Source organism: Stegodyphus dumicola, chromosome 5, assembly GCF_044657685.1.
Source record: "Stegodyphus dumicola isolate Sdum_Otavi_A_Nest chromosome 5, ASM4465768v1".
Taxonomy (NCBI): Eukaryota; Metazoa; Arthropoda; class Arachnida; order Araneae; family Eresidae; genus Stegodyphus; species Stegodyphus dumicola.
Window position 1 is genome coordinate 233,463,620 of NC_140772.1, and position 26,935 is coordinate 233,490,554.

Sequence of the window (26,935 nt, forward strand, 5' to 3'; positions counted from 1 at the left end):
AATTAGACTCTACTTAGATGTAAATAAGACACTTTGAGGACAGCAAAGCACAGTCATTCATCAATTTGTCTGTATGGGTGCCCGTACATTTCTAGTGTTTTTTAACTACTAATTATAAAGATATGTAAATCTCAGAGGTTAATTAGCATTATTATTTATTTTTTAACCATGAGTGCCAGTTACTTAGTTTGCAGCAACCTGTAGTCTGAAAAAAAAAAAAAAAAAAAAAAAAAAAACAGATTCTAGGTGCACTTTTGTTTTATCTGTAAAGCTCTTTTTGCCATTTTGAAAATGCCACTAGCAAAAAATAAATCGATAGCAAGATTCCAAATGCTGTGAAAAATTAGCATCACAGTTTTCATATTTAGTAGTGATGTAGATAATCAGAAATTACCAAAAAATGTAATGAAATAATATTTTTTTTTCTCATTTTCCACATAAAATGCATGTAATATTCATATATGCTTAGTACTTTTTCTAAATTTACTGCTGCAGTAGCTAAATAACTAAAGTTAAGTAAAGGAATTTTTTTTTTTTTTTAAAGATAGTGAATAAAGTTTGAAAACTACATCACTAAAATAGTTAAATTATGGGTAGGGAAAAGAGAGAGACCAAGGGAATTCAATATCATGAGATTGTCACATGTTTTGTTAAAACTTTATCAGGAAATGAGTTTTTTAAACTGTCTTGCCAAATGCAAAAATAGATCTTTATGAAGAAGATCCCATAAATTTCTTCTTTAAAGAAATACTGAAATCATCTATTTGATGCTTCTAAATTCCTAACATTCATTAAACATTTCATTAAAATCAAACATTCATTAACATTCATTAAAATTAATGAATGTTTGACTGTGTTTCATTTTTAAAAAGTTATGAGATTTGGAAGTTTTTCATTTGTGAACAAAGAAAATATTTTGGAATTTATAAAATTGAATAAACATTAACTTCAAAATTAGAATGTAAAACTTCAAACCGTGAAGCAGATGTAGTATAATTTAAAAACTGTATTTTTTTAGTGTGTTTGAGGCAAAATTTCAAAAACAAGTGAGATATGAGACATAAAATTATCAATACTTGTGCATTGAGATTTAATTATTTATTTTCAAAAATTAAACTGTAAAGTAAAATGCACAGCCTTCGGTTTTTTGAGAATCAGATGTTTTATTTTTTTTTTTTTTAGTTTTGTTAAGAAAGTATCATCTTAGAAAATTATACATGAATTTAAAAAACTGTTTGAAATTTTAAGAAAACTATATTTTCTGCATATTTTTTTTTTTTTTTAAAAGTCTTGTTTTATTTTTAGATCTAATTTCTTTTGGATCTCTAGTTTGCAATAACTATGACAATCAGGAAACAAATCGATAACTGAAAATGTGTATTAATATACAGTAATTTTTTAATATTAGTTTCCAGTGCATTCATTAAAAATAAAGGTGGTAAACATGCATTTTTTTATAGATCTGAAGAAGTGAAACATGTTTCAGGTTTTTCACCAAAGAGATTAACTAATCAAGAAATACAGTGGCTGGTAAAGTATTTTAACATATTTAATAAATTAGGTATATCATATATATATGTTGAATGATCTAAAATTCACTTGGTTCAAAAACATTTTTTTTTTCATAATTTATTCAATATTTAACAAAAAAAAATTTCGTAGTTTATTCAACATTCAAGTTACTTTAAAACACAATTTTCGGAATTAAACTTCCTACATATGGAGTCCCTCTTTTTGACACTTCTACTAAATTTATATTATTAGATAATATAATCAATATTTCTTATATATATATATAAGAAAAATTTACAGCTCCTTCTTTAGGATTTAGTCCTTAATATCCAAACTCAGAACTTAAATTTATTGTGGTTTTATGTGAAGTTCATGGTCAAATTTTATAATAAACTTAAATTATTGTTTATGTTTTGAGAGAGTTAGTGACTTTTGAACTTTCTTTCATATGGCAAATGCATAAACTAAATTTATTATCTGCATTTGGCTAGTAGATAAAAAGCATATTTCTTTATGTCATGAAAATAAGGTTTAATAGAGGAAGTATGTGGCAATACAAATTTTTTATTCAAGGTAATTTTTCTGTTAAAAGATAGTCATCAGCATTTAAATCAAACCTTATTATTATTATCATTACGACTATTTTATTTAACTTGGTTTATATATTAGGTCAAATCTTTATATTAATTTTAACTCCTTTCTATCAACTCGATTTTCTTGAAATTTTTCCCACATTCATATCTGTGATGACAATGCAATATCTTACATGATATTTTGTAAAGTTCATCACAAATGTTTTTATTGTGAAACTCTTGTTTAATAACTGAACTAATCATCACAAAATTTTGACCTTTATACCATCACATAGAGGAAAACGTTTTCATCTAAATAAATGATTTTCAGAATTTCTAATATGATTTGCCTTATTTTGGCAACTTTTAAAAAATTGTTTAGTATTTTTATCTGGTTTGCAGATTAACAGTGATGTCTTTTTATAACAAAACATTTAATCTTTCATTGTAATTGGCCTATGCTTTTAAATCATGATAAGATTGTATATCTAAATGAACTAAATGCAATCTTACAGCTCATCAGAATGAATAATCTTCTTACATTCAAAAGCAGTTATTTATTTATTTATTTATTTATTTATTTTTGGTGCTTCCATATTATTGCACTCATCTTCGTAAAAGTCCCCAAATTTTCAGAATCTGACAAACTCTAGGAACCATGCACATAAACATTCTTTAGGCAGCCATTCCCGTAAAACTAATCACTGTACACATGGTGAGAAGAACAGGGCTAAAATATTCAAACATGATTAAAAATGTTTGTTAATGTTTTTAAATGTATCATATAATCCTTATTTAATAATTAAAACCTGCGATTTAAATGTTTGAATAGGAATTTTCTTTTGTTATGTAGTTAATATTTACAAACTGATAATGTCTGAAGCCAAGCACTAAAATATTAGATCAGGATTTTGTGAAAAATGTGCATTTTATTTTTTATGGGGATTCACTTGTTCTGTTAATGCTACTTAAGTCATGTAACCCATGATTGATGTGAAACAAGTTATTGCCATCTCTTTTCATTGACAAAGTCTTGAGAAGGTTAAAATCTCCTGTTTAATTAAACAGAAATTGGAACATAAGTGTATATTCTTGTGGTACAATATTTACAACTTGTGGGGATGCACAGAAATAGAACAGTCAAATTTAACTTAAATGTTGAGCAATGGTTGAAGACTACACAATTAAATACTATACCAGAAGCTACAGAATTAAATATATTTTACCTGAATAATTCTACCGGCACATCAGAATTAAAGTGTCGGCAGCGAGAGACTACAAAGTTAAATAACTATAACCATTTAGCAGGAAATGAACCATATAGCATGCATGTAATGCCAGAAATCTGTCTGTTTCAGAAAATTGCTTTGCTGCCACAGGCCACCAGTTTGAGACTACTGTTTTGTGGTATTTTCTCTTCCAATGCAGTATGCCATTTACAGAGACCATAGTAATGAATACTGGGCTATGAAGTATTCTTTGAAAAAGAAAAACAATTCAAATAAATTAAATTTAATTTAAATTTAAAAAAAACATCTATTTGAATAAATATGCTTAAGATTTAATGAATAAATAGAAATTTTTTAAATAATTATTTGAAAAAAAAATTCAACCATGCTATTCAAATAATTGTAAAGAAGAAAAGGAAAATTATCTAAAAATAGCAGAATTGTGGTTAAAAAAACAAAAAATATTTCCAAAACAGAAGAACTGAAGCTTTTATTTTGAACGTGCAGAATGAATGGAATAAATTGAATGGATTATCATAAACTCAGAAGTTCACCAGTTACTCTAGGTGGTCAAAAAAGTGTGCCAAATGATATTTTTGAACTTCTAGGTAAGCATCTCACCAAATTTGACAAAACTTCTTTTTAGGCATAATTTGAGTCGTAGAATCAGAATATGGGGAAAAAAATTGGTGCGATTTCAGAAAAAATTCCTTTTTTGTGTCAAAATATATATACATTAGAATGACGGCATATATAACTGCTACTTGCATATTAACGTAACCACATTATCACAATCTGACAATTGTTTTACATGGTAAAAGAAAAAAATACTTACTGGCTGCAAGTTGGTGGTTTCTGCAAAGTCCCCCCCCCCCAGAAAATTCCCAAACTAACGATATTGATCGAATGTCGGAATACGTGAAAAGAAAACACATTTTAGCAATTTAAATCTGAGATTATAATTATTAAATAAGAACGTAAAACATAACTAAGAAGAATGCATATGACTTACTACAGAATTATTACGTGCTTATGTATTATTACTGAAGAATTATTACGTGCATGGTTGCCACAGTGTGTCACATTCTGAAAATTTTTGACTTCTGTTAATGTGCTTGTGATGATACTTAAGTACTATATAAATGTAATACATATTTTAAGTTGTGTTTTCGCAACATAGGAAACACAAGTTGAATTTCTTGAACTGGCAGAGTAGAATGTGAGATATAGAACTGTACCCTCAACTTTTTTGACTGAAAATTATTAAAGTAATAAAATAAATTAAAAACTAAATACTAAAAAATTTATAAGTATTTTTAACAGTAATAATTAAGTATTTTTAAATACTTAATTATTACTGTTTAATTTAATATAAGTTATTAAATATTAAAAAATAAATATTTAATTGATAGAAATGTACCATCACACGTTTTTTTAATCAGTGTGCATTAAATATTAAAAAAAATATTTAATTTATTTAAAATGTTCAGAAATACGGTTTGCTGATGAAGTAGCTTTTCATCAAAAACAGTCATTAATTTGTGAAATTATAAGTAGCATTTTTCAAAATTTTTGTGATAATGTTGAATTTATTTTATATTGATTTTTTTTCTGTCAAAAACGTTTTACCAATGTTTCATTTAAATTGGTAAAAGCTTCAAAAATTTTTTATATCAAATTTAGTTTGATGTTCTTCAGTGGATTTTGGATTATTATCTGATAAGCTGTCTAAAAAATTACAAATATGCATTGCTTCATATGATTTTGCAAATATTATTTTATTTGTTAATGTTGGAGTGTCATCCTGAAATTGAAAAAAAATTTAAATCATAGAAAAACATTTCATCACAATTGCTTTGAATATTTTCTCTACATACTACATTTCCATTCCCAATTTCAATTATACTTTTATCTATTCACAATATTGAGTCATAAATAACCATCTATTTCATGGTTATTGAAAAAGGCTAAGGGAGAGACATATTACAAATTAGTGTGTGATAGCCTGAAATATAATGATCTTCCAAAAATGTACCAGGAAAGATATTTTTTCTCTTTATGTAAATTTCATTATCTCATCTCATTGTTGTATCATAAATGAATAAAAAGAGCAATTACTTTTGTGCATTGAAATGAAGTGTTTTGAAAGTATCTGAACTAACACAAGAATTTAAAAAAAGGGGGGAGGAAGAAATTCAAAATAAAGAGAAATCAATTGTCTGGATCCCATTAATTAGAATCCTCATCTGCATTTTGATTTCTGCTCCTGTTAAAAAAGAAAAATCCTACCTAATGAATAAAAGTGTTTAAACTTGTTTTAAGAATATGTCACTGATTTCAAAAACTCTTTAAACTCTATAAATACTGAAATTTTAAAAGAAAAATTAAGATGCTGCAAAATTATCAAAATCTGGAATTGGCTTTATGTTCTTAATTTTATTATTTAGAGTGGTCCGTAGTTTTGTTTTAAGATTTCTCAATTTTTTGATAAATTATGTTAATTCTTTTTCATAAGACATTTGATTTATATTAGAAATATGAATATTATCTCCGCAAGTTGATTCCACTGGAGTCTGTTGCAACATTAACTGACTACCACATTGAAAGAATATTAAGTCAAGTACCTGATAAACTGAAGGTTAGTTTCATTATTATTTTTTAGTGATAGAATATCCATGACTTTTTAGTTTCAAAATATTATATTCATATAGTTAAATGTTGTTACATGACTATAAAATTTATATTATTTATAAAACTATTTTAATATAGTTTTATATTCATATAGTTTCTTAAAGTGCATTTCTCTTAATATTATTAAATAAAATATTTTATTGTCTTATTATGTCTTATATTTTAAGAAATTTAAGCTTTATGCATAGGTGTTATATATTTTTTGCATTTTATATCAACTAGTGAGATTATCGCTTCAGAGTTAGTATGTTTCGAAGTTCTATTCACCAAAATTTGCTGATATTGATAAATTTTCGAATATGTACTCTAAAGTTAACACTCCAAAATATATTAATCCTATATAAAAAAATAATAAAAAATGTAAATTTTATTAAATCTTGAATTTAACTTTCCAAGTGTTATGGACATAAAGTTCCATATCAAAAGATGTTTGTAACATTTGTTACACGTGAAAATTTCTGCCAGATCCTGATTAATTTTAGGTTGGATGTATATTGGAAGAAAAGGAATTAGTGTACAATGCAAGAGGTTCGTTTTGGAATTATAATCAAGAAAATATAACTTATTTATAACATTTTGGGAAACTGAAATTTCAAGGCCAAATCGGTAGCGCTCTGAGGATTAAAATATCAGATTTATTAGTCATCAGAGTTACCATCTCAAAGAAGTTATTGCTTTTCCTATGCAGTTGAGTGGCATCCTTTGATGATAAGCATTTTTGGTACTATTCGGTTTCGAGGGCCGTAAGAAATCGCCAAACTATCGTTGATGCCAATGCTGCCAAAAATAACTGTGACAACCCTAATATTAGCGGCAAGAAAGGAAGTATAATAGTAAATAACTATCTAAAATTGATGTTTTAATTTAGATGAAAGGTTAATTTCATATAATACTTTTTTATTATTATAATTTATATGAAAAAGGCTAAACATGACTGAATAAAAACATAAGAGTAAATAACTATTTCAGATCATTATTATAATTTATATAAAAATTGCTAAACATAACTGAATGGATGCCTGCATCGCTATTTCGCTACAGCTAAAGCATAATTTCATCTTGTTGGTTGTTCAAATGTAATTTTCTATAATGAATGATGCATTTTCTTTGAAAATATTCTCAGTAAAGTGCAGAATCACTCACTTATTTGTTTGCCGCTTTTTACAAGGGTAAAAACAATTGAATTTTTGTCAATTTTCTTTTACGTTTTAAGTGAAAACAGCTCAATGTGTACTGTAATATCTTGTTATTTAATAAATAAATGTAATTGTTGTTGAAGTGGCAACGCCATATTTGTATTAAACCGTTACTCGGTAACGTGAGATATTGTTTTAAAAAGATTAGGATTCTGAAGATTTTGCCAGCTAGGAGTAGTATTAAAAATTTTGCCACTTAAGAATTGTATAAAATTTGTCTATCACTGTGAACTAGAAATAAAATTTATGTTCTACTAAGAAGATTGTCTGTTTGTAAATTATTGCAAAATACATTACAGTCTTAATTAATTGGAGGTCCCACCGAGATACTGGAAATTAGGAGTGCAATTATCAATTTCGATGGTGCTGGTCTCCTAACCCCAGAAATTTACTGAATTTTTTAGATCAAGTTTGCTAATACCAATTACCAAGTTTGTTTATTTCAAGGAGAAATGGATGTAAGAAGTCTGCCGTTTTAAAGCCAGATTTGAAGCGGATCATTCAAAGGTCATCTTCTGTGCTTCTATAACTTGCGTCCAAGCAAAAACTGTCAAAAATAGGATATTGCTGATGTCTGAAGATAAGATTAACTTTTGGTTTTCTTAAAAAAGATTTTATTGAATTTTAATACTTTGTTTCAGAATTATAGTTTATCGTGTAAGATTTTGTTTAAAATAACTGACCCCAAAATTATTCAGCTTAAATTTATAATTGATATTTGTGGTAAAGAAGTATTTTAAAATTATTATTTATGCTTTACTTTTATTTGTATTGAATTTTTATGTTGATAAATGATATGTGTAAGCCATCCCGGCATTTATAAAAAAAAAAAAGAACTGCTAGCTGAGTTTTTGAATTTGTTGCCAAGCAAGCGCGTGAAAAAAAGTAATAACGTCAAACTGACGTAGTGTGATTTGATTATACTGCTGAATTGGCAAAGATGTTTTCTCAGTTCTCGCCATCCAGGCATGTGGTAGTTAGTAACGTCATCCTGATGTATTACAGATTGTATATTCTAAAAGTTGTATTGCCAAACTGGCAAAAATTGTTTTTGTTATCGCCAACCAGGCATGGAGTAAATAAAGATAGTAAAGTCGTCAAACTGATGTGGGTAAAATTCCATTGTATTGCCTAACTGGCAAAGGTGTTTATATAGTTACAGCTAACGAGGCTTGTGAATAGTGAGTTAAAACGTCAACCCGACGTAGTATTATAGTATTTTTTGCCAACCTGGCAAAGTTGTTTAAATAATTCTCTCCAATTGGTTAGTGTGAATTTCGTATTTGAGAAATTAAGTCTCGCCAGAAATTATACATTTTTAGTACAAGTATGATCTTTTAGATTCAATTTCAAATGGAAGCCTCATAAAGGTAACTTGTGTCAACATGTCATTCTTAGCTAGGAGTAAAAAACAGGATTTAAAAGTACTAGCAGAAGAGTTAGGTTTAACCGTGAAACCTGAATTTAAGATTGCTCAGTTGCATAAACTGATTACTGAAAGTCCCGATTATGATGAGGAGTTTACTCAAGAACTACTGGCTGCAATTAGAGAAGAAAGAGAAAGAGAAAAGGAACATGAAAGAGAAGAAAGAGGAAGAGAAAAATAAAGCAAAAGAGAAGAAAGAGGAAGAGAAAAATAACGCAAAAGAGAAGAAAGAGAAAGAAAAGAAGAATGCGAAAGGGAAGAAAGAGAAAGGGAACGCGAGAGAGAAGAAAGAGAAAGAAAAGAAGAGTGTGAAAGAGAAGAGCGAATTAGAGCCTTTGAGCTACAGAAACTTTAGTTGGAAGCAATGGCTGCAACAGCACAGCCGGTAGAAACTACGCAGTTAGCTGAGCAGCCTTTAAAAGTCAGAATTCACGATGTCATGCCACATTTCAACCCTAAAGAAGATGAAATAAGTTTATTTCTGGTGTTATTTGAGCATGAAGCTAAAATAATGAATATACCTGCTGAAAATCAAGTGACTCAACTTATTTCATTGCTGCCTCCCGACATTGTTCAGCTTATTGCTAGAGAACCAGAAGAGGACGCGAAAAAGTATGAATATGTAAAAACTTTACTGTTACAACGATTTAAATTAAGTGCGGAAAAATTTCGACAACTATTTAATAAACACCAAAAATCTACTGAAAGTACTTGGTATGATTCCTACTATGAATTAAAGAATTATTTAGAAGGATGGCTTAACGGATTAAACATTAAAACTTTTGAACAGCTAAAAGATCTCATGCTGGTTGACCAAATAAAAAGCGTACTTCTCCTGATTTCAAAGAACATTTTATGGATCAATGGACAACCATAATTTCACCTACTGAGATGGTTAAGAAAATTGAAAATTTTAAAGATGTCAGAAAAACAATAAAACCGAAATTTTCTGCCAGTCAAACTGAGAGATTTAACAAAGGATCATTTAAACCTCGTTCCGATAATTTTGTGAAAAAAATAGAGCATCCGCCTCATTTTAAGCATTCTGATAGATGGGATGATTCAAAATACAAGAAAGATCATCAGCAAAGGAATCAGTTCCAAAACAAAAACCAAGAAAATTTATATGACAAAAGATATCGACCACGTTGTTCCGAGTGTGGGTCATACGTACATTTTAAGCCTCAGTGCCCTCGCTTAAAACCAAAAGAAAAGATAAATTGCATATTTTCGAATGATGATTTATTAAAGACGTATACAATTAATGGTTTAGTTAATGGGTATGAAATGCCTATTCTTCAAGACACAGGAGCCACAGTAGATGTTATTTCTCAAAAATACGTAGATAAAGCAAAAATGATTGGAAAACATGTCTGGGTACAATATCTCTTAATTGACCATTTAGTGTGTCTACCGTTAGCTGAAGTTGAAATTAATAGTGAACTTGGTCATATAAAAACAAAGGCAGCTGTTGTTATAAATGGTCCTGTCAGATATATATTGGGTAACAAAACTGCTCAGTTGTTCAAAGATAAACAGTTCTTAAATTTAGAAAGGATAAATGCGGTTTTGACACAATCTCAAGTAAAACGATCTCGAGAAGGATATCGAAGTAGAGACACCGAAATGGGGAAAAAAGAAGAACTTTCTATTATTGAGTCTGACGAAGATATTTTACCGCAAGCTGATGAGAAAGACAAGGAAATTAAGAAAATAATTAATGCTAATTCAAAGGAATTAATTGAATCTCAGCATCAAAGCAGAGATCTAACCTCAATGCTTATTGAAGCTAAAAGTGAAAATTTCGGAAATTATTTCAAAATAAAGGAGAAAAAGAAATTAGATAAAAATGGAAATGAAAGGGAAGTAATTGTTATTCCTGAAAAATATAGGGATCAAATGCAGAACTACACAACTTTGATTCAGAACCAAACAAATAATAGTGCTAAAACTCAGGGTAATTTGGTCAATACTCACCCTCCTAAAAGTCAGGCTGTCAATGCTTCATGGAAATCTGACAAACAATCTAAGCGTTCATCTCTTGATGAGAAAGCTGAAGTTATTTATATGGAAGTTGACTCACCTTATTTACCTGGTGATTCATCTTCTATGGATAATGTGTGTGATTATTCCTCTACAAGTTCCCCAATTCCTTCTTCTCTAAAAAGCAAAGATGTGTTTGACATTTTGTTAACAGAAGATCAAAGAACTTCTGATAAAAGAACTCATGAAGGTGCTTCTAAAGTTAAGAAATTAAAAATACGTTCAGGATCTATGCACGCGTCAGAAAACTTAGCAAAGAGGCACAAACATGATGAAGGATACTCAAAGTTGCCACATTCAATGAGAGTGCAAGTAGCAGATAAGAACAAAGATTCATCTTGCAAAGAGCAAAAACTATCTTACAAGAAAGAACTGACAAAATTAAACGATTCTCAGTTAAAAGTTCCAGATGAATTGCCAAGTTCTGGAGTTGAGATGCAAGTCAAAGAGAAGTTTTTAAAGAAACTAAACAGACAAGAGTGAGTTGTTGAAGAAGCAAAACTGCCACAAAAGCCTTTGTCACACTCGCCTAATTTCAATAAGGAGTTTAGTTTGCAAATTGATGTTTCAGACTCTGGTATGGGTGTCATTTTAGCTCAAAAAGATGAACGAGACAATGAACATCCAGTATTATACCTCAGTAAGAAGTTTACAGAAACTGAAAAAAGGTACTCTACCACAGAAAAGGAATGCGCCGCCATAATATTTGCTGTAAAGAAACTTCAATGTTATTTAGACGGGCATACTAAATTCCTCATCATGACCGATCATAATCCCTTAGTTTGGCTAAAAAATAATGTGAGTCTAAATCCACGACTTATGAGATGGGCACTAGTACTACAACCCTACAATTACACGATCGTTCACCAAAGTGGTAAAAACCATAAAAATGTAGACGCATTAAGTCGTACTCCCTAGCCTGATTAAATAATTTGTTTCTCTATATAGATAAAAAAAAATATTTTGTTCCTTCCTCTCTTCCTCAGTGTATGTTATTATGTTATATCTTGTATTTCAATTCTGTATTGTGCTGATATTGTTGTAAAATAAATAAATAAATAAATAAACTTTAATTTATAAAAATATAAATTAAAGTTTATCTGGAGGGGGAAGAGGTTGTAATATCTTGTTATTTAATAAATAAATATAATTATTGTTGAAGTGGCAACGCCATATTTGTATTAAACCGTTACTCAGTAACATGAGATATTGTTTTAAAAAGATTAGGATTCTGAAGATTTTGCCAGCTAGGAGTAGTATTAAAAATTTTCCCACTTAAGAATTGTATAAAATTTGTCTATCACCATGAACTAGAAATAAAATTTATGTTCTACTAAGAAGATTGTCTGTTTGTAAATTACTGCAAAATACATTACAGTACATAGATAAAGTTAAGGGTGTGCACAGTGCCATTTTTGTAAAATTCTAGGATTTTTTTTTTTTTTTTTTTTGAGTGAAAATATGTCAATGTGCACATGGATACTGAGTATGTGCAATTCTTAAAAACGCGTCAAGCAGTGGGTGATCCTGCACTTTACCCAAAATTCTATTGCCAACTTTTCATCATGGGCAATTCCCAAATTGTTAAATCCATAGGATATCAAAAAAGGATTTAAAATCAAAAAAGGATTTAAAAATTAAACTAGTATGTCAATGGCATCTTAAGAAATATAGAATTATATAAACTTACCCAATCTGAATTCAACGCGCACGCTAGATTTGGCGCGCTGTTTAAATGGGCGCATTTGCTAGATTTGGCACTTTTGCGCATATATTTTCGCTGCAATTTTTTTACGGCCCTCAAAACTGAATAGTACCGCATTTTTAAATATTTGGAAAGTTAAAATAACTAAATAACTAACTGAAAATGAAAACTATTTTGCTCAAACTAGTCATGACACTTAAAAGAGGGAAAAATCACATTTTTATTTTTTAATTTTGTAATACTTGTCCAGTGATTATTCAAATTACAACACTGAGAGTGAAATTGTTGGACATTCATTCCAAGTAGAATTTTTTTTAGGGGGAATGACAAATGACATTTAACAATATGAAAGAGAGTATATGTTTGTGAAGCTGTGTGGGATTGTTTGCATAAATTATATATTATTTATTCTGAACCAACTAATATCATATAATTTGCAAACACTTTTATTCAGAGGAATTTCTAAGAGAGAAAATATTTATGTAATAATAAAATTATTTTAGTTCAATAGTTAGCAATTAGCGATGTCATATCCAAAAATTTTTTTTCAAAGCAGGTGAAATGTCATTTTCAGGTACACAGTATATAATTTTAAATTAGATATTTGCTCTTTTATTAAATTGTTAGTTGCTATATTGCTTAGTTAGTTGATTTTATTGCTCATTTAGTAAAAAAAATTAATCAAGCATGCAATCTTTGTTTAATTTTATGTAACACTGGAGGGTTAAATATTTAATGCTATGTCAGAGCAATTTCAGCAGTTAATGCAAGTTCGTATGCCATAGGTTATATTTTTTTTCCATTATGATACTATTCTCAAAATCACTGAGTGATGTGTTTATTGGCAGTAATTTTGCAAACTTACAAATTTTTTAACTAATTCTTCTTTGAGTGTGAAGACTGCAACAGTGAAAATAATGAGAAAAGTTAAATTTATTGAGCCGTTGGAGAAATCTGGTCTCCTTCCAGTTTGCCAAAAATCTGATTGCCTTTGGTTTTAATTTGGGCAGGAATCCGTTGCATTTTTGCATATTTTCTTCAAGTGGCTGATGACACAGAAGAGTGAATATTTTATTACATTTTTAATAACCTTTTATTATCACAAATGTGATCCTTGAGTCTCAAAAACTTTATTTTCTGTTAGCTTTCTAGTTATTCATTAGTGAAATATATATATTTCAAGTTACTTAAATTGCAAAATGTTCAGAAAAATAATTTGAAATAATGTTACAGCTATCATTTATTGTGCTCTTTCACCATTTAACAGTTTAAGATATATGCCAACTACAACCGTAAAAAAAGTTGACTCATATACAGTATGCATGTACAAAATATTCTTTGAAAAAATTCAACTGTCCTATTTTTTAGGATTAATATAGCTATTTCCTCTTTTGAACTGTAAGACCTAAGTGCATTTAGACATACAGAAGAGATGCAGATAATTTAATTCTAAACCTACTGACCAATTTTTTTAGAATCCTCTAAAAATGTGATCTGTGTTGCATCTTTTTTTTTTTTTTTTTTTTTGTTGTTAAGTAAATTTCATTGAGTAATATTTTTTTTATTCAAACAATTCTATCATATTCCTTCTATCACTTATGACTTTTCAATAATAATTTTAGTAGTTAGTGTTTTGATTTTAATGATATTTCTATGTTAATAATTTTGACTCAGCCTTTGTGGAAGTTTTACTGTCATTTTTATTAGCCTACATAAAATAGGTTTCCAGGAAATGCTACTGACAGATAAGAATGGACTTCTATCTTTGGTACGCTTATTTTTAATTTGATGTCATGCATTTTTTAGCCTATCATATTTTAGTTTAGAATAATTTCATGTGATTTTTTTTATATTTCAAAAATAAAATAATGTATAAATTTCTGTGATACCTTTTTGTAATATTTATTATATAGCAGTATATATATTAATTATATCACGTCAAACAAATGTATAATTTCAATGAAACATAATTTTAATGAAACGTTTTAAAGAGCTTAATAGTAAAACTAATATTAAATTGTCTTCTTCAGGTTTTGATAATTTGTTCCACATGTTCTGATATTTTTTTCACTAGTTGTTTGCCCACGAGTTTCCTCGGGAAATCAAATTTTGCTATTCTTGGAAATTAAGAGATTTTATAACATACTGTCTTTTATTTTCAGCTTTCCTTCATGATTGACCAAAGATTTGTGGTTGGGTTGGGGTTAGATGAGTTTCCTGATAATTCAACAACAGGCATTTGATGCTCCTGAAAAACATTTGTTTGTCAGTTTTGTGACATGGAGCAAAATCTTGTCCCCAAAAATCTCAGTTCTGTCACACTACATAGTTTCCTCATGTTTGGAAAAAAGTCTCTTCTATATAAGTTCAACATATTTTTTTGAATTCATTTTACCAACGATGAGGGATCCTAGATAATGTCTAGAAAAATAATTTCAGATTCTTTATATATATATATATATATATACTGAGCTTTTAATGTTTGTGAATGTGTTTGGGTGAGATGCTTTCATTAGACTTCTTTAGTGCTGCAAACACCAGCACAGAACATTAAAGTGAGTCTGATCAGCAAAAGGGACATTTTTCCAATATTTTAATTTCCACGATAAATAAGTTTTTGACCAAAACAACAAAACTGCTTCATCTTGGTTGTCAGCAATTCTTTTTCCTGAGTTCAAACAGCTTTATGACCAATTTTGAGAAATCCTTTTCAAACTGTGGAAGTATGTGCATGGATTCCAGGATCAGACTTGTTAAGCCATTGACAAGTACTTTTATGCTTTCTAATATATTTTCTAATTTGGGGGGGGGGTCAGTGCTGCCAGCAGTTCTTTGAAAGTTTAAGAATGTTTCGCTAGTTCCAACATATACTTTAGTATCTTGGCCATGTTTCTTTCAGATAGAAGTTTGCTGGCTTCTCCCTTCTGGAGTAATATTCTTTAAAAAACTTGAAACAAATAAATGCTATGAGTAAAAGATGAAAATTTGACTTGGCAAGGGTGACAAAAATGCTTGGCACTCCCAAAATATCACAACTGGAAATTCATTCAGAACAACTCTGATTGTGAAATGGCATAAACTAAAGGGAAAAATCATAATAAAACTGTATTAATATTTGCAGAAAATGATTTGCATTAGAATAATCTTTTATCCATGTTAATTTGTATATTACAGAGTTATTATGTGTAGAAATTAAATGTAAACAGAGAAAGTTTTTTAGGTAGGCATGGAAACAGAACTTGGAAAAACTGTTCGTCTTATCAGAGATGAATATGTATGGATTGTTAAGAAAGCTGCAGGTATTATTTTTTGGAAAGATTATTTAACATTCTTACTCAGTTTTGTATTCCCCCCTTTCTTGGGTGTATTTATATATCTGGTGTCCTTTATATCATAATGATACATTTTTAAATGGCAAGATTTGTTTGTCAAGTCATTTTTTTCTTTTTTATTAAAAAGATATGAGTTTGTTCAGTATTTATTATCATATAATATTATGTTTTGATATGAAAACTGTATTTGTATTACAATTGACTAGTTTTAGTTTTATTAATTGCTGGTACCACAAACTGAGACAGACGCACAGCCAGGCTCGATCACAACTTTGGATCTCTATATTAGGCAAGAGGTGGGTCGGTCAGGCAAACTGCTACTGATGAGAGTAAATGTAATTCAATTTGATGTCGCCTGTCCCATACTTATAGGCAACAGACTCTAAGATCTCTCAAACCCATGGCCAAATTGTTCATCCAGGGTCATCACTTCAGATTGAACAGCAAGTCATGACCACTACAGATACCACGAGTTTGGAGACTTACAGTCAATACCCCCTTGGTCGAACCCTAGCAGATGAGCTTCCCTTGGGATTCTGGAACTGCCAGATTTGTGTTTTCATCCCCTGGTGCCAAGCCTGCCAAGGTACAAATCCGAACCAGTACAATAAACGACGACCAGGGGGGATTACAGTTGACAAATGAAATGTGAAAGAATTTATGAACTCTAGCTATAACTAATACATACATGTTATATATATATACACTATATAACTAATACATGTTAATTTGGGCACCTAAATTAGAAGTTGCAAGAGTAGATTGCGGTGATAGGTCAATAAAGGATAAGATCTGTGAAAGAGTATGGAATGTTGAGCCTAAAACTAACAGGAAAAGTGTACTAAGTAGTGTTTTTTATCATTAGTATTTTACTAAGCTACTAGCATCAGTCTTATATATATGTGGCTTAAGTGTTTGTCACCAATAGTTTATTAGTTGCTTGCGTAACTGTAAATTGTTTTATTCCCCGTGCAGTGCAGTGCGTGACGAATATTATGAGAAAGCTAAGGCGTAAAAATTAAAAATACAAGAGCATGTGCATTTAACATTTGATAAATAAATTTAACATCTATATATAATAGAATTCAGAAATATGCAACCGTCAAAAACCGGCAACGACGAAAAGACAAATAAAAGGAAATATATATATATCTTTATTATATGTGGCTTAAGTTTCTGTTTGTCACTGATAGCTTATTGGTTGCTTGCGTAATTGTACAAGCCAATGGGGTGAAGTTGCCACGGCACAGGGTTGCCGTTTCAATTGAGAGGTAGACAATTTAGTGTAAAAATTGCCTTTGCTATGACCATCCACAAGTCTCAGGGCCAAACGCTTAAGCGTGTTGGCGTTTTTTTACCTGAGCCTGAATTTGGACACGATCAACTTTATGTTGCCTTTTAAAGAGCTCGTGAAAGAACAGGCATAAAATTAAAAATAATGGATGGTCCTCTGCAAGGCAAGCTTAAAAATGATGGAAAGATCTACACGAGAAATGTTGTCTACAAAGAGATCTTTGACATGTGAGTTAACATTTTATTATTTAAATCACCTTTATTGATTGAGCTAGTGGCGGCTCTTAAGAAATGTACCTCCAGTGGTTTCCTTCATTGCACTCTACTTAAGGCAATTAAGCAAGTAGAAGGGGAAACCCCGTGGAGCAGTAAGCAAAGGGGCATCCTCACCGCCTGCCCTGGGTAATTTAGTTTGAATAAGCAGACACCTTTGCACAAATCGTTTTAATTACAATTTATAATATCTAGAACAGTGGTCATTTCGTATGACTGCCGGGCTTTCTAGTTATTAGATAAACCAGTAGAGCATTAAAAGATTAGTGGGTACCATTGCATTAACTGCCCAAGAATGACCGGGCAAAGCACTATGTCAACAACTCACTAAATGCACACGATTATGGAATTCCCGAGGGTTATATTTATGGTTTCTGCTTGTGATTAATGTGTGGGTTAGTGTGTACATGGACAGCAGTCCCAGTTTGCTCTGCAGTGCCAAGAACTCTACAGTTCTCTGATGTTTTTAAAATGATTCGCTTTGCGCTCAGACAGAAGACTGAGAAAATAGAAGGTTAAGTGTTTTATTGTAGATGTTTATTATATTTTTAATTTAGTTAATTTGTTCCTATTTTATGAAATTTTGAATGTTCCGTTACGGATGATTGCCTTGTGTAACTTTTACTGTTTCATTATGTATGTATCTTGCATTTTTAATTTCATTAATTTCTTGCTGTTTTTAGCCTGGCCACTATTTTTTAAAATGGTTACTGTTCTTCATATGTATTGGTGACTTTGCCAGCTGGCCTGGTGGATGATGTGATAGTACCTGTTAGGGAAATGTTTTAGATGCTGTAATATTTTTAAGCAGCAAACTGCATGAAGTTAACAAATAAATGACCATACAAATATAAAAAGGAAGTTGAAATTCCATGTTGACTTTTAAATAGACCTAATATGCTTCAGATCTTCAATCAGGTGTAAGTTTAAAAATTAGCTCGTTAACAAAAGTTAAAAGTAACCAAAAAAATGCAAAGTTAAAAAAATAAAAGAGGCTTAAAATAATATTTAAAATTTTAGTACCAAAAGAGCTATAAATTAGAGTTGCATAAAAAGAAACGAAGGATGTTAACAGTGGGATTCGAAAGTCTCCAAATTCTCATTGCTCATATTACTGTAACAAATGAAAGCATTTGCAAATATTCCTGTTTGGGATAAATTTGCATGACCATCAGTGAAGGGGTTTTGGACATAACCCTTTTAGACTGGAATTTAGGGAACTTTCGGATCCCATTATAATTACTTAGTTAATTATTATAATTGTTCATTATATGCAGCATGTATTTCATTATTTTACTGTTCATTGTGAGGTATTTAATTTCATGTATCATGGTGTACTATTTTTAATTATTATTTTAACTTTATTGCATATTTATATTACTGTTTATGTAACAACAGTAATTGCAATTATGTAAATATATAGTAATATTTCAGCATTTTTATTTCTTTCCATCTCTACCAGTTGATTTTGTTCTGAATTCTCCTATCCCAAAAGAAAGTCTCTATGACCCAACTTCAAGATATTACCAAGAGATGACTGTATTTGCACAAGCTTCTTCAAACATGCAAATGAGCAAAAAGAAACTAGCTCAAATTTTTATCCTTTCCAACAAATGCATTTTGAGATTATTAGAAATATGGCTACAGATATGTGGTGAACTAAGTTTGGTTAACCCATCTTCGTTAAAAAAATTCGAACCTTATGAGATATCAGTATGGCTTCAGACTGTAAAAGCCCAAGTTCTTTCTACTCAGGATATTTTACATAAAGTGTAAGTAATAACATATATATGTATTAATTTTTTTCTAACAATGCACATAACTTTTTTGCTGTAATATTTGCTAAAAATATTGATGACTTCTAGAGCTTTCCTTCTTTAAATATCAAAATATTGATGGATATCTATCATTCATTTTGCTGTATAAAAAAATGCAGATTCTATAATGTTTTGTTATCAAGAAGATAAACTGAAATGAGATCGATTATGATAAGTAAGGAGTTTAAAAATGTTAATTGATTTTTAATATTTTCTCTGATATTTACTGAAAACTATAGTGAATCTGAACATAACTTTAGGGGGTGATAGAAGGCAGCTATATGAGCAATATTTGTCATAGAATGCTTGGTCAGAATGCTATCAGAGAGAAGTTAAAGGGTAGTTTTCCACTATCACATTTGAAGAATTAACACAAGAATTAGTGGTGATACTTCAGAAAACATTTCATTAACAGAATAGGCTCATAGTAATTGCTCAAAAGACATTCTGCCATCTGTAATGTAGTCTTCGCACCTGCAGGATAGGGATCAACACATATTTGCGAAGACACCAGGAACTTCCCAATGGCGATCCTGGCAACTAGATCCATATTGGTTTCAAAGGAGCACTAATAGATTAGGCTTTTCATATGTCTCCACTGGAAAAAGTCCAAACACGAGAGATCCGGTGATCTTGGTGGCCAAGCTGTGGAACCACCTTGACCAATCTGTCACCCTGGACATTTCATGGTTCGTATAACCAGCAACACTCTTGGCATTCCGTGGAAGAAAATGCCATTGGGTGCGAGAACAGGCCCTTTTTATACCATTTATTTACAATGCCACATGGCGGCTTGCTGTTTGCATTCTGACCATACATTTTATGACGAATATTGCTCATACAGCTGCCTTCTATCACCCCCTAAAGTTTTGCCCACTTGTTCAGATTCACCCTGTATTTTATTTATTTGAATTATATTTTTGATTTGTTTTCAAATGGTTGTCAATTTGACTTTAGTCACATGTAGATTAGGATATTTTCTTTCCATTCTGTACTAATCTTTAGATGCAAAAGTATTGTTTCAAGTGAATTATTTTGTGCTTTTTTGTCAAGCAGCCTTAATTAACGCTGATATTTCTGAAACACTGGTTATCTCTACTTTTTCATGCTGCTATGCTTTTTTACACCTTATATTGGTATGTCATAATTTTGCTGTCCTTCAACGTGTTTAATCGGAAGAGATGCTGTTTGAGAGAACTTCCTCCAGTGGAATGAACAATTTTGAATGCAATATCCATTGCATCTTTAATATTTACTCTTTTGCTGGCTAATACTTGTGGGTGAATTATGCTCTAGAAGCTCCAAAAATTTGGGAATTCATCATTATTTTGGCATAGAATGATAAATCCGTTTATGGAGCCTTATATTATTGCTGCTGCTGCATCTACTGTTATTGAAAGTAATTTAAGAAATGGTAGTTTCTAATTCATGAGGAAGCTTTTGAAACAATTGAATATGTTTTCACCTCTAAATCTTTCTTTCCAAAAAATCATATCCAGCAATATACTTTGTTAGATGTATAATCTTTAGAAACTTTATTAATAAAAATAAGCAATTTTGTTGTGTCTCTTATATCTATCAATTAATCTGATTCAAAGGGAAAAAAGAGAGTGTATATTAATGTGGTTCTTTTATGTTTTTGCTCATTTTCTGAATCTGCTGAATATTTTGAGGCAATTGTATATCTTTAATTGCAGCAATAATTGTAATCTTTAAAAAAAAATAAAAAAAATCTGACATTTCTAAGAAAGCTTCTTTTAGAAATTCCTAAAAAAAGTGGCTTTCTTTTTTTTTCTTTCCCCTTTTTTTAACATATTGCTTACTTTGAATGATGCAGTGGTCACTGCATGTGATTTCAACATGAGACTTTTAAAAACATTTTGTTGAACTTATATAAACTGAAATGTGCCTTAAGATGCCTACTCTAATTTTTTAGGTCACTATTTTGTGGGTAATCTAAGTTGCGTTTGCTTGTTGAAAACATCTCGTGTTTGTCGTGATTGACCGAAAGTCACTTCGTAATCAACCGGTAGATCATGTTTGATTTATTGGCTGTTCTAAAATATAGTATAAATTTATCTATCATTAAAGACATAAAGTAAGAAATTTAGAACTAATATTTTACAAAGACCAGAAATTGAAATTCATAATTAATAAATTTCAAATAATCATATAAATGCAACAAATAATTTTAAAAGGTTAAAACGAAACATTTCAAACAAGCAAAATCCCACTTCAAAAAATTAATGAAATTTAAAGAAAAATGAGCAGGAGACAATAGTCTGCCATAAATATATGTATATCATACATGTTATGATATACAAATATTTATGGCAGATGCTAGTCATTTTAGGCTTTCACCACCACTAAGGACAGAATCATTAGTCATTTTGTTATGGAGGCTGTTACATCCATGCCATCATCAGGATTCAAACCCAGGGCCTTCGCTATGCAGTTAGTTCAGGAAATGGGATTAAGAAGAGATGTAGATAAGGTTGTATTTCATCTTGTTTTAGAATACGGCTATTAATATTGTTTAATAGTAGTTCCTGGGATATTTGTAATTTTAATATAAATCTGCTTTATAGTCAACAATATAAATATTTTTAATTAATATTATTTCCACAACCTTTAAAAAATTTATTTTAATCTGCTAGTCTGGAGATTAACGATGTTTATTTTTAAACTTCTGAATTTAAAATGCTGCTTATTTTCATAGTCTGTATGTATTTGTGTGACATGGTTGTTTCTTTTTCAGCTGGTATCCACTTGTTCAACAAACTGTGAATGTTGGGTTGAAAAAAAAATATATTCTACAACATAAAAGAATAACTATCTTTAATTGCATAGCTGCAATAATGACTTCTGAATTGAAAAGTCTATGTTTTGAATCCTTGGTTAAATATGAGAATCTGTTGCACCATTTTCAGGTAATTCATATTGAATATTTTTTACATGTCTTTTGGAATTTAGACTAAAGGAGTTTAAATGCTTATTTGAATGCTGTGATAATAGTAATATTTTCATTTGTTTTATTCTTTTTACTGTAAAACAGATTTATATATATATATATATATACACACACACCATAAAGAGTTTTTACAGAGTGGTTGTAAAAATACTTTGCTTACATCTGCATTTCTAGTGTCCGTTCTGATTAACTGATCGAGATGAGATTGCAAATATAGTCATTTGGAGGTATGCGCTCAAGATTATGTGAATGGCAACACAGGGGCACTCACGGTTACGATTATATTTACAGAAACTCAAAAATGTCAGATGGCAACACTAACATTTTCCGGTCGCAAAATGTTCGCCGCATGGAAAAGCTCTACATAGGATTGGATCAGTACCAATATATTCAAAAACAGATGTATTATGCATACACAAAAAAGAGTTCTGAAAACTAGCCAACAAAACATGATCTGGGCACATGCAGAAAATTTTATATGACAGAGAGAAGACACCAATCACTGATGACAACACATATCGGACAAATGAATACCTTTATTTAGATCAAACATTTTCCACATGGGCGCAGTCACAGGCAAGTATGCATTGCATGCGGGAAACGGTGGACAATACCGCTGAATGCAACATGGCATGAGAGATGTTTGCAATCTCATACCATATAGAATCCTTAAATCTGACAAAGTTTGCAGATTGCACAGGTAAATTCTGCATTTGAGATACTCCCAAAAACTGAAATCCATACATGTCAGACTGGAGGATCAGAGAGGCCAAGGAAAAGGATAATTGCGTGAGATGATGCAGTCACCAAAATACTGTTTCAGAACCCTTTTAACAGACCTCCTTATATGTGGAGGTACACCATCTTGCAACCAAACAATGTCATTGAGTGCATTCCACCTATGCAATTCCAAAAGTACATAATTCCACAGCAAGGTTGTATAGCAAGAGCCTGTTACAAAGCATGTTACATAGCAAATCAATGTCGCTCCCTCAAAGAAGAAGAGGCTGAGAACAAGTGGGGCTGTAATGCTGCCCCACACAGTCACTTTGGCATCAAATAATGGTACTGCTGCCACAGGGTGAGGTTTCGTCTCTGCCCAGTGTACACAATTCTTGGTGTTAATGTTGCCATTTTGGTTGAAATAGGCTTTGTCCATCCATAGTATGCGCAGTGGCCAGTCATTGTCAGCATCATATTGTATTATAAGTTCATTTGAAAAGTCTCGACATAGTTGCGGGTTTCCCAGCTGCAACATCTGGACGTGCAACATCAGCGTGAGGTTTCATGGAGACGAAACCTCACTCTGTGGCACCAGTACCATTATTTGACGCAAAAGTGACTGTGTGGGGCAGCATTACAGCCCCACTTGTTCTCAGCCTCTTCTTCCTTGAGGAAGCGACACTGATTTGCTATGTAACATGCTGTGTAACAGGCTCTTGCTATACGACCTTGCTGTGAAATTATGTACTGTTGGAATTGCATAGGCGGAATGCACTCAATGATATTGTTTGGTTGCAAGATGGTGTACCTCCACATATAAGGAGGCCTGTTAAAAGGGTTCTGAAAAAGTATTTTGGTGACTGCATATCTCGCGTAATTATCCTTTTCCTTGGATTATTCGGTAGTGAATCACGTGGAGAACCAAGCACAGTAGCTTGAGGACCATTATCATTGGAATATCCAATACAAGCTCTGTGCCTCTTGCGGTTTCTCTATGTCCTGCAGTCACTGTCTGGTGCACTTCTGTAACAACGTTTTCAGGAACTTTTGGCCTTCCAGAGTGTGGTTTATCACAGGTGCAGCCTATATCTTCATATTTATGCAATAAATCATGCATAATTTGTGGAGTACATGAGCCATGTCATTGGAGATGATTTCGGTGATGCACACGCAAGGCTTCTGCAGCTTTCATCCCATTTTGATAATACAGTTTTATCAATTCACCATGAACTTTCCTAGGAAGAGTCATTTTGTCGCCACATGTGAGTTCCCGAATGACGACTTCACATACCCGCCTGTCATTTTATCAGTTTCCTATGCCGAATATCTGGTGAAGGCCATTCTGTGATTGGTAACTTGCCTCTGTCTTATGCAAATTTTTAGCATGCTCCCAGAATGTGTTTCATTGGCCCGTTTTTCAGAACTCTTTTTTTTTTTTTTTTTTTTTTTTTTTTTTTGTGTATGCATAGCATGTCCGTTTTTGGACATATCAGTACCGTTCCATGGCTGTTTAGGGTTTTCGCATGTGCTGAGCATTTTGTGACCAGAAAAAGTTGCCATTGCCATCTGACATTTCCGAGTTTCTGTAACTATAACCTTAACCATGAGCACCCCTGTGTTGCCGTTCGCAGAATTTCGAGCGCATACCTCCAAATAATTGTATTTGCAATCTCATCTTGATCAGTTAACCAGAACAAATGCTAGAAATGCAGATGTTGGCAAAGTTTCTTTATGACCACTCTATACACATAAAGGATACTTTCATGTTAAAGTGGCCACCATAAGCACATTGTCGATTTTGACAAGAACTAGAGCAACCTTCAAAGAAATGGAAAACCCAAAATACAAAGAAACGTAACATTTATTTCTTTTCATGGAGACCATAATTCATCAATAGCTGTTATATTATAGAATCAATTATCAGTACTTTTCAATTTTGACTCATATTTAATTGTTTATTGCATCATTTTATGCAACTTAATTCTATCAGCCCAACAGTATAATGAAATGCAAAGCAGTAAGAAAAGCAGCCCTGGAACCAGTAAGCAAATTATCAGCACAAAGACTTTTTTTCCTTGTGAAGTTTTTCACTTGCAACTGCAAATACTTAAATAAATCTTACTTTAATAAACTGCTGGCCATTTTTGCACTTTCTCTGAGCATGCAAAATTCCATTCTTCTTCATGCAGTCTAAAGTGAGCAAGAAAATCAACTGCATTGTGTGTTGCAAATTTTTTTTAAAAAAAAGTTTCCTTGTCAACTGATTATAAATTAAAAATGGTAATAATTTTAGAGGATGAAAAGTACTTAATCGATGATATCACATGGACAATTTCATAATGAAACTAGTCTGAAAATTAAAATCTTACACATTAAAAACTCTCTGGTGAAGTTTAGGAATTCTGGTAACTTTTCTTCCAATTTGGATGACTACCGGAATGGCTTATTTAACAAGGAAGCACTGAAAAATAATTTTAACATTTTTTGTAAAACTGCCTGTGTAATGCTTATATGTATAGTTAGTAATAAAGACTAGCATATTATCCCATCGACCATGAAATTTGGATACCTTCGAACAATAAAAGTTAGTGGAGATCCTGCTTAAGTTGTGCCAATTGTTCTTCGGAATTCTAAACCGCACTTCTGTCAGCAATTCTTACAATAAAAACATTCATCAGTCTCTGTGCACAATCCACCAAATAGCCAATGCTGTGGAAAATTTGACATGCTTCCTTTTTGTGCTTCATAAAAAGGCTTAATCTGCTATTTTGTTAGGCCTTAGAACACTATAAATACAAGCTTCCTGCAGGTGAGTGTTCCAATTTATTCCTTCTTTTGGCTGCATTCAGCTATCCTTTTCCATATTCAAGAAATGTTAATTAACTCAACCAGCTGTAAATGAACAGGAATGCAATCACATATGTGACTAACTCATTTTTTGTTTTAAATGCAAGGGAACAGTTAATTTATATCCTTATTCACAAAAACAAAAGGTAGCTTAGGAAAACTCAGTAGTGATTACATCAAAGGAAAGCAAACATGTTATGTGTCACGTGTTGTGACATTCCGCTTATCCATAACTGGCGCTAAATTGTGTTGCTTGGTGATAATTTCACGGTAGATGGAACAATATGTAAGCAAAAGTAATACATAATTAGTGAAATATATTTTAAGGAAATGTTTTATCTTGTAATTTAATGAGTTTTAGCTATTATTTTCTTTATTTCATTTCATTTTTCTAGGAGAACATTGGTAGTCTAAAAATCAAATTAGTTTATTCAAAAGGAAATTACAAACTGGATCCTAATATAAGAGAAGTGGAAAAAGCAGTAACAGAGCCATTTATTTTGATGCAGTTGGCTGTACAGTTCTTCCCTCGCATAGAAACTTGCCTTCACCAAGTATGTTGTATGATATTTGCATTAAAATATAACGTAATTTCTTAATTAAAAAATATAATAAATGTCAGAATCTCCTGTACCAAAATCTGTTTGTGAACTTACAAGAATGTTTTGATAGTCACTATTTTTATTATTTCTTTATAAAATTCAATATAATGATGCTGAGTCAAATCATTATACTGCAAATACTGTCTAACTTCTTGTGTATTTTTAGACTTAACACAGATTAGATATTGTGGATTTTTAGACTTATTATTATTATATATTATAATTATATTATATATTATTATTATTATTAGATTATAGACCTTAGTGCCATTACCCTAATTATTAAAAGACTATTTTAATAACAAATATTTTAGGATGCACTGCATTTGAATTGTAAAAAAATTCTGCCTAAATTAGCAGAATTTTTGCTCCTGATGAAGTTGACCTGTTTTACGCTTGAAATCGATTGAGATTCGACAAAATCTATGCTGAATACAAAGTTGTCGATTTGCCTGTTTCCCCCACACACACACACACACGCACTGGCGTGTTTCTCTTGCATCTTGATATCTGTCAATAGTTCATGTTAGAACAAAGTCTAGAGTAGCTCCTCTCGAACCCTTGAGTATGCCCTAGTTAGAGTTGATAGCTTGTTGTATAGGCACTAGGCTTGTGAATTCTGGTACCAAAGCACTTGGTCTTACTAAGGACAGTACTCATATCTGATTATGGTGTCTAACAAATCTTAACACTTTGATCTGAT

The 26,935-nt window shown here is 31.0% G+C and overlaps 1 protein-coding gene across 3 annotated transcripts in view; it reads left to right on the plus strand.

The window, feature by feature from the left end:
* The window catches only part of Dhc36C (Dynein heavy chain at 36C), a 338,056-nt gene that overhangs the window by 28,673 nt on the left and 282,448 nt on the right, over nucleotides 1-26,935 (plus strand). For all 3 annotated transcript variants that reach the window (XM_085817779.1, XM_085817780.1, XM_085817781.1), the window contains exons 4-9: nucleotides 1,461-1,530; nucleotides 5,847-5,951; nucleotides 15,595-15,673; nucleotides 18,735-19,044; nucleotides 21,848-22,019; nucleotides 26,026-26,184. In XM_085817779.1, the coding sequence (XP_085673905.1) occupies nucleotides 1,461-1,530; nucleotides 5,847-5,951; nucleotides 15,595-15,673; nucleotides 18,735-19,044; nucleotides 21,848-22,019; nucleotides 26,026-26,184 (895 nt within the window). The remainder of the gene's footprint in view (nucleotides 1-1,460; nucleotides 1,531-5,846; nucleotides 5,952-15,594; nucleotides 15,674-18,734; nucleotides 19,045-21,847; nucleotides 22,020-26,025; nucleotides 26,185-26,935) is intronic.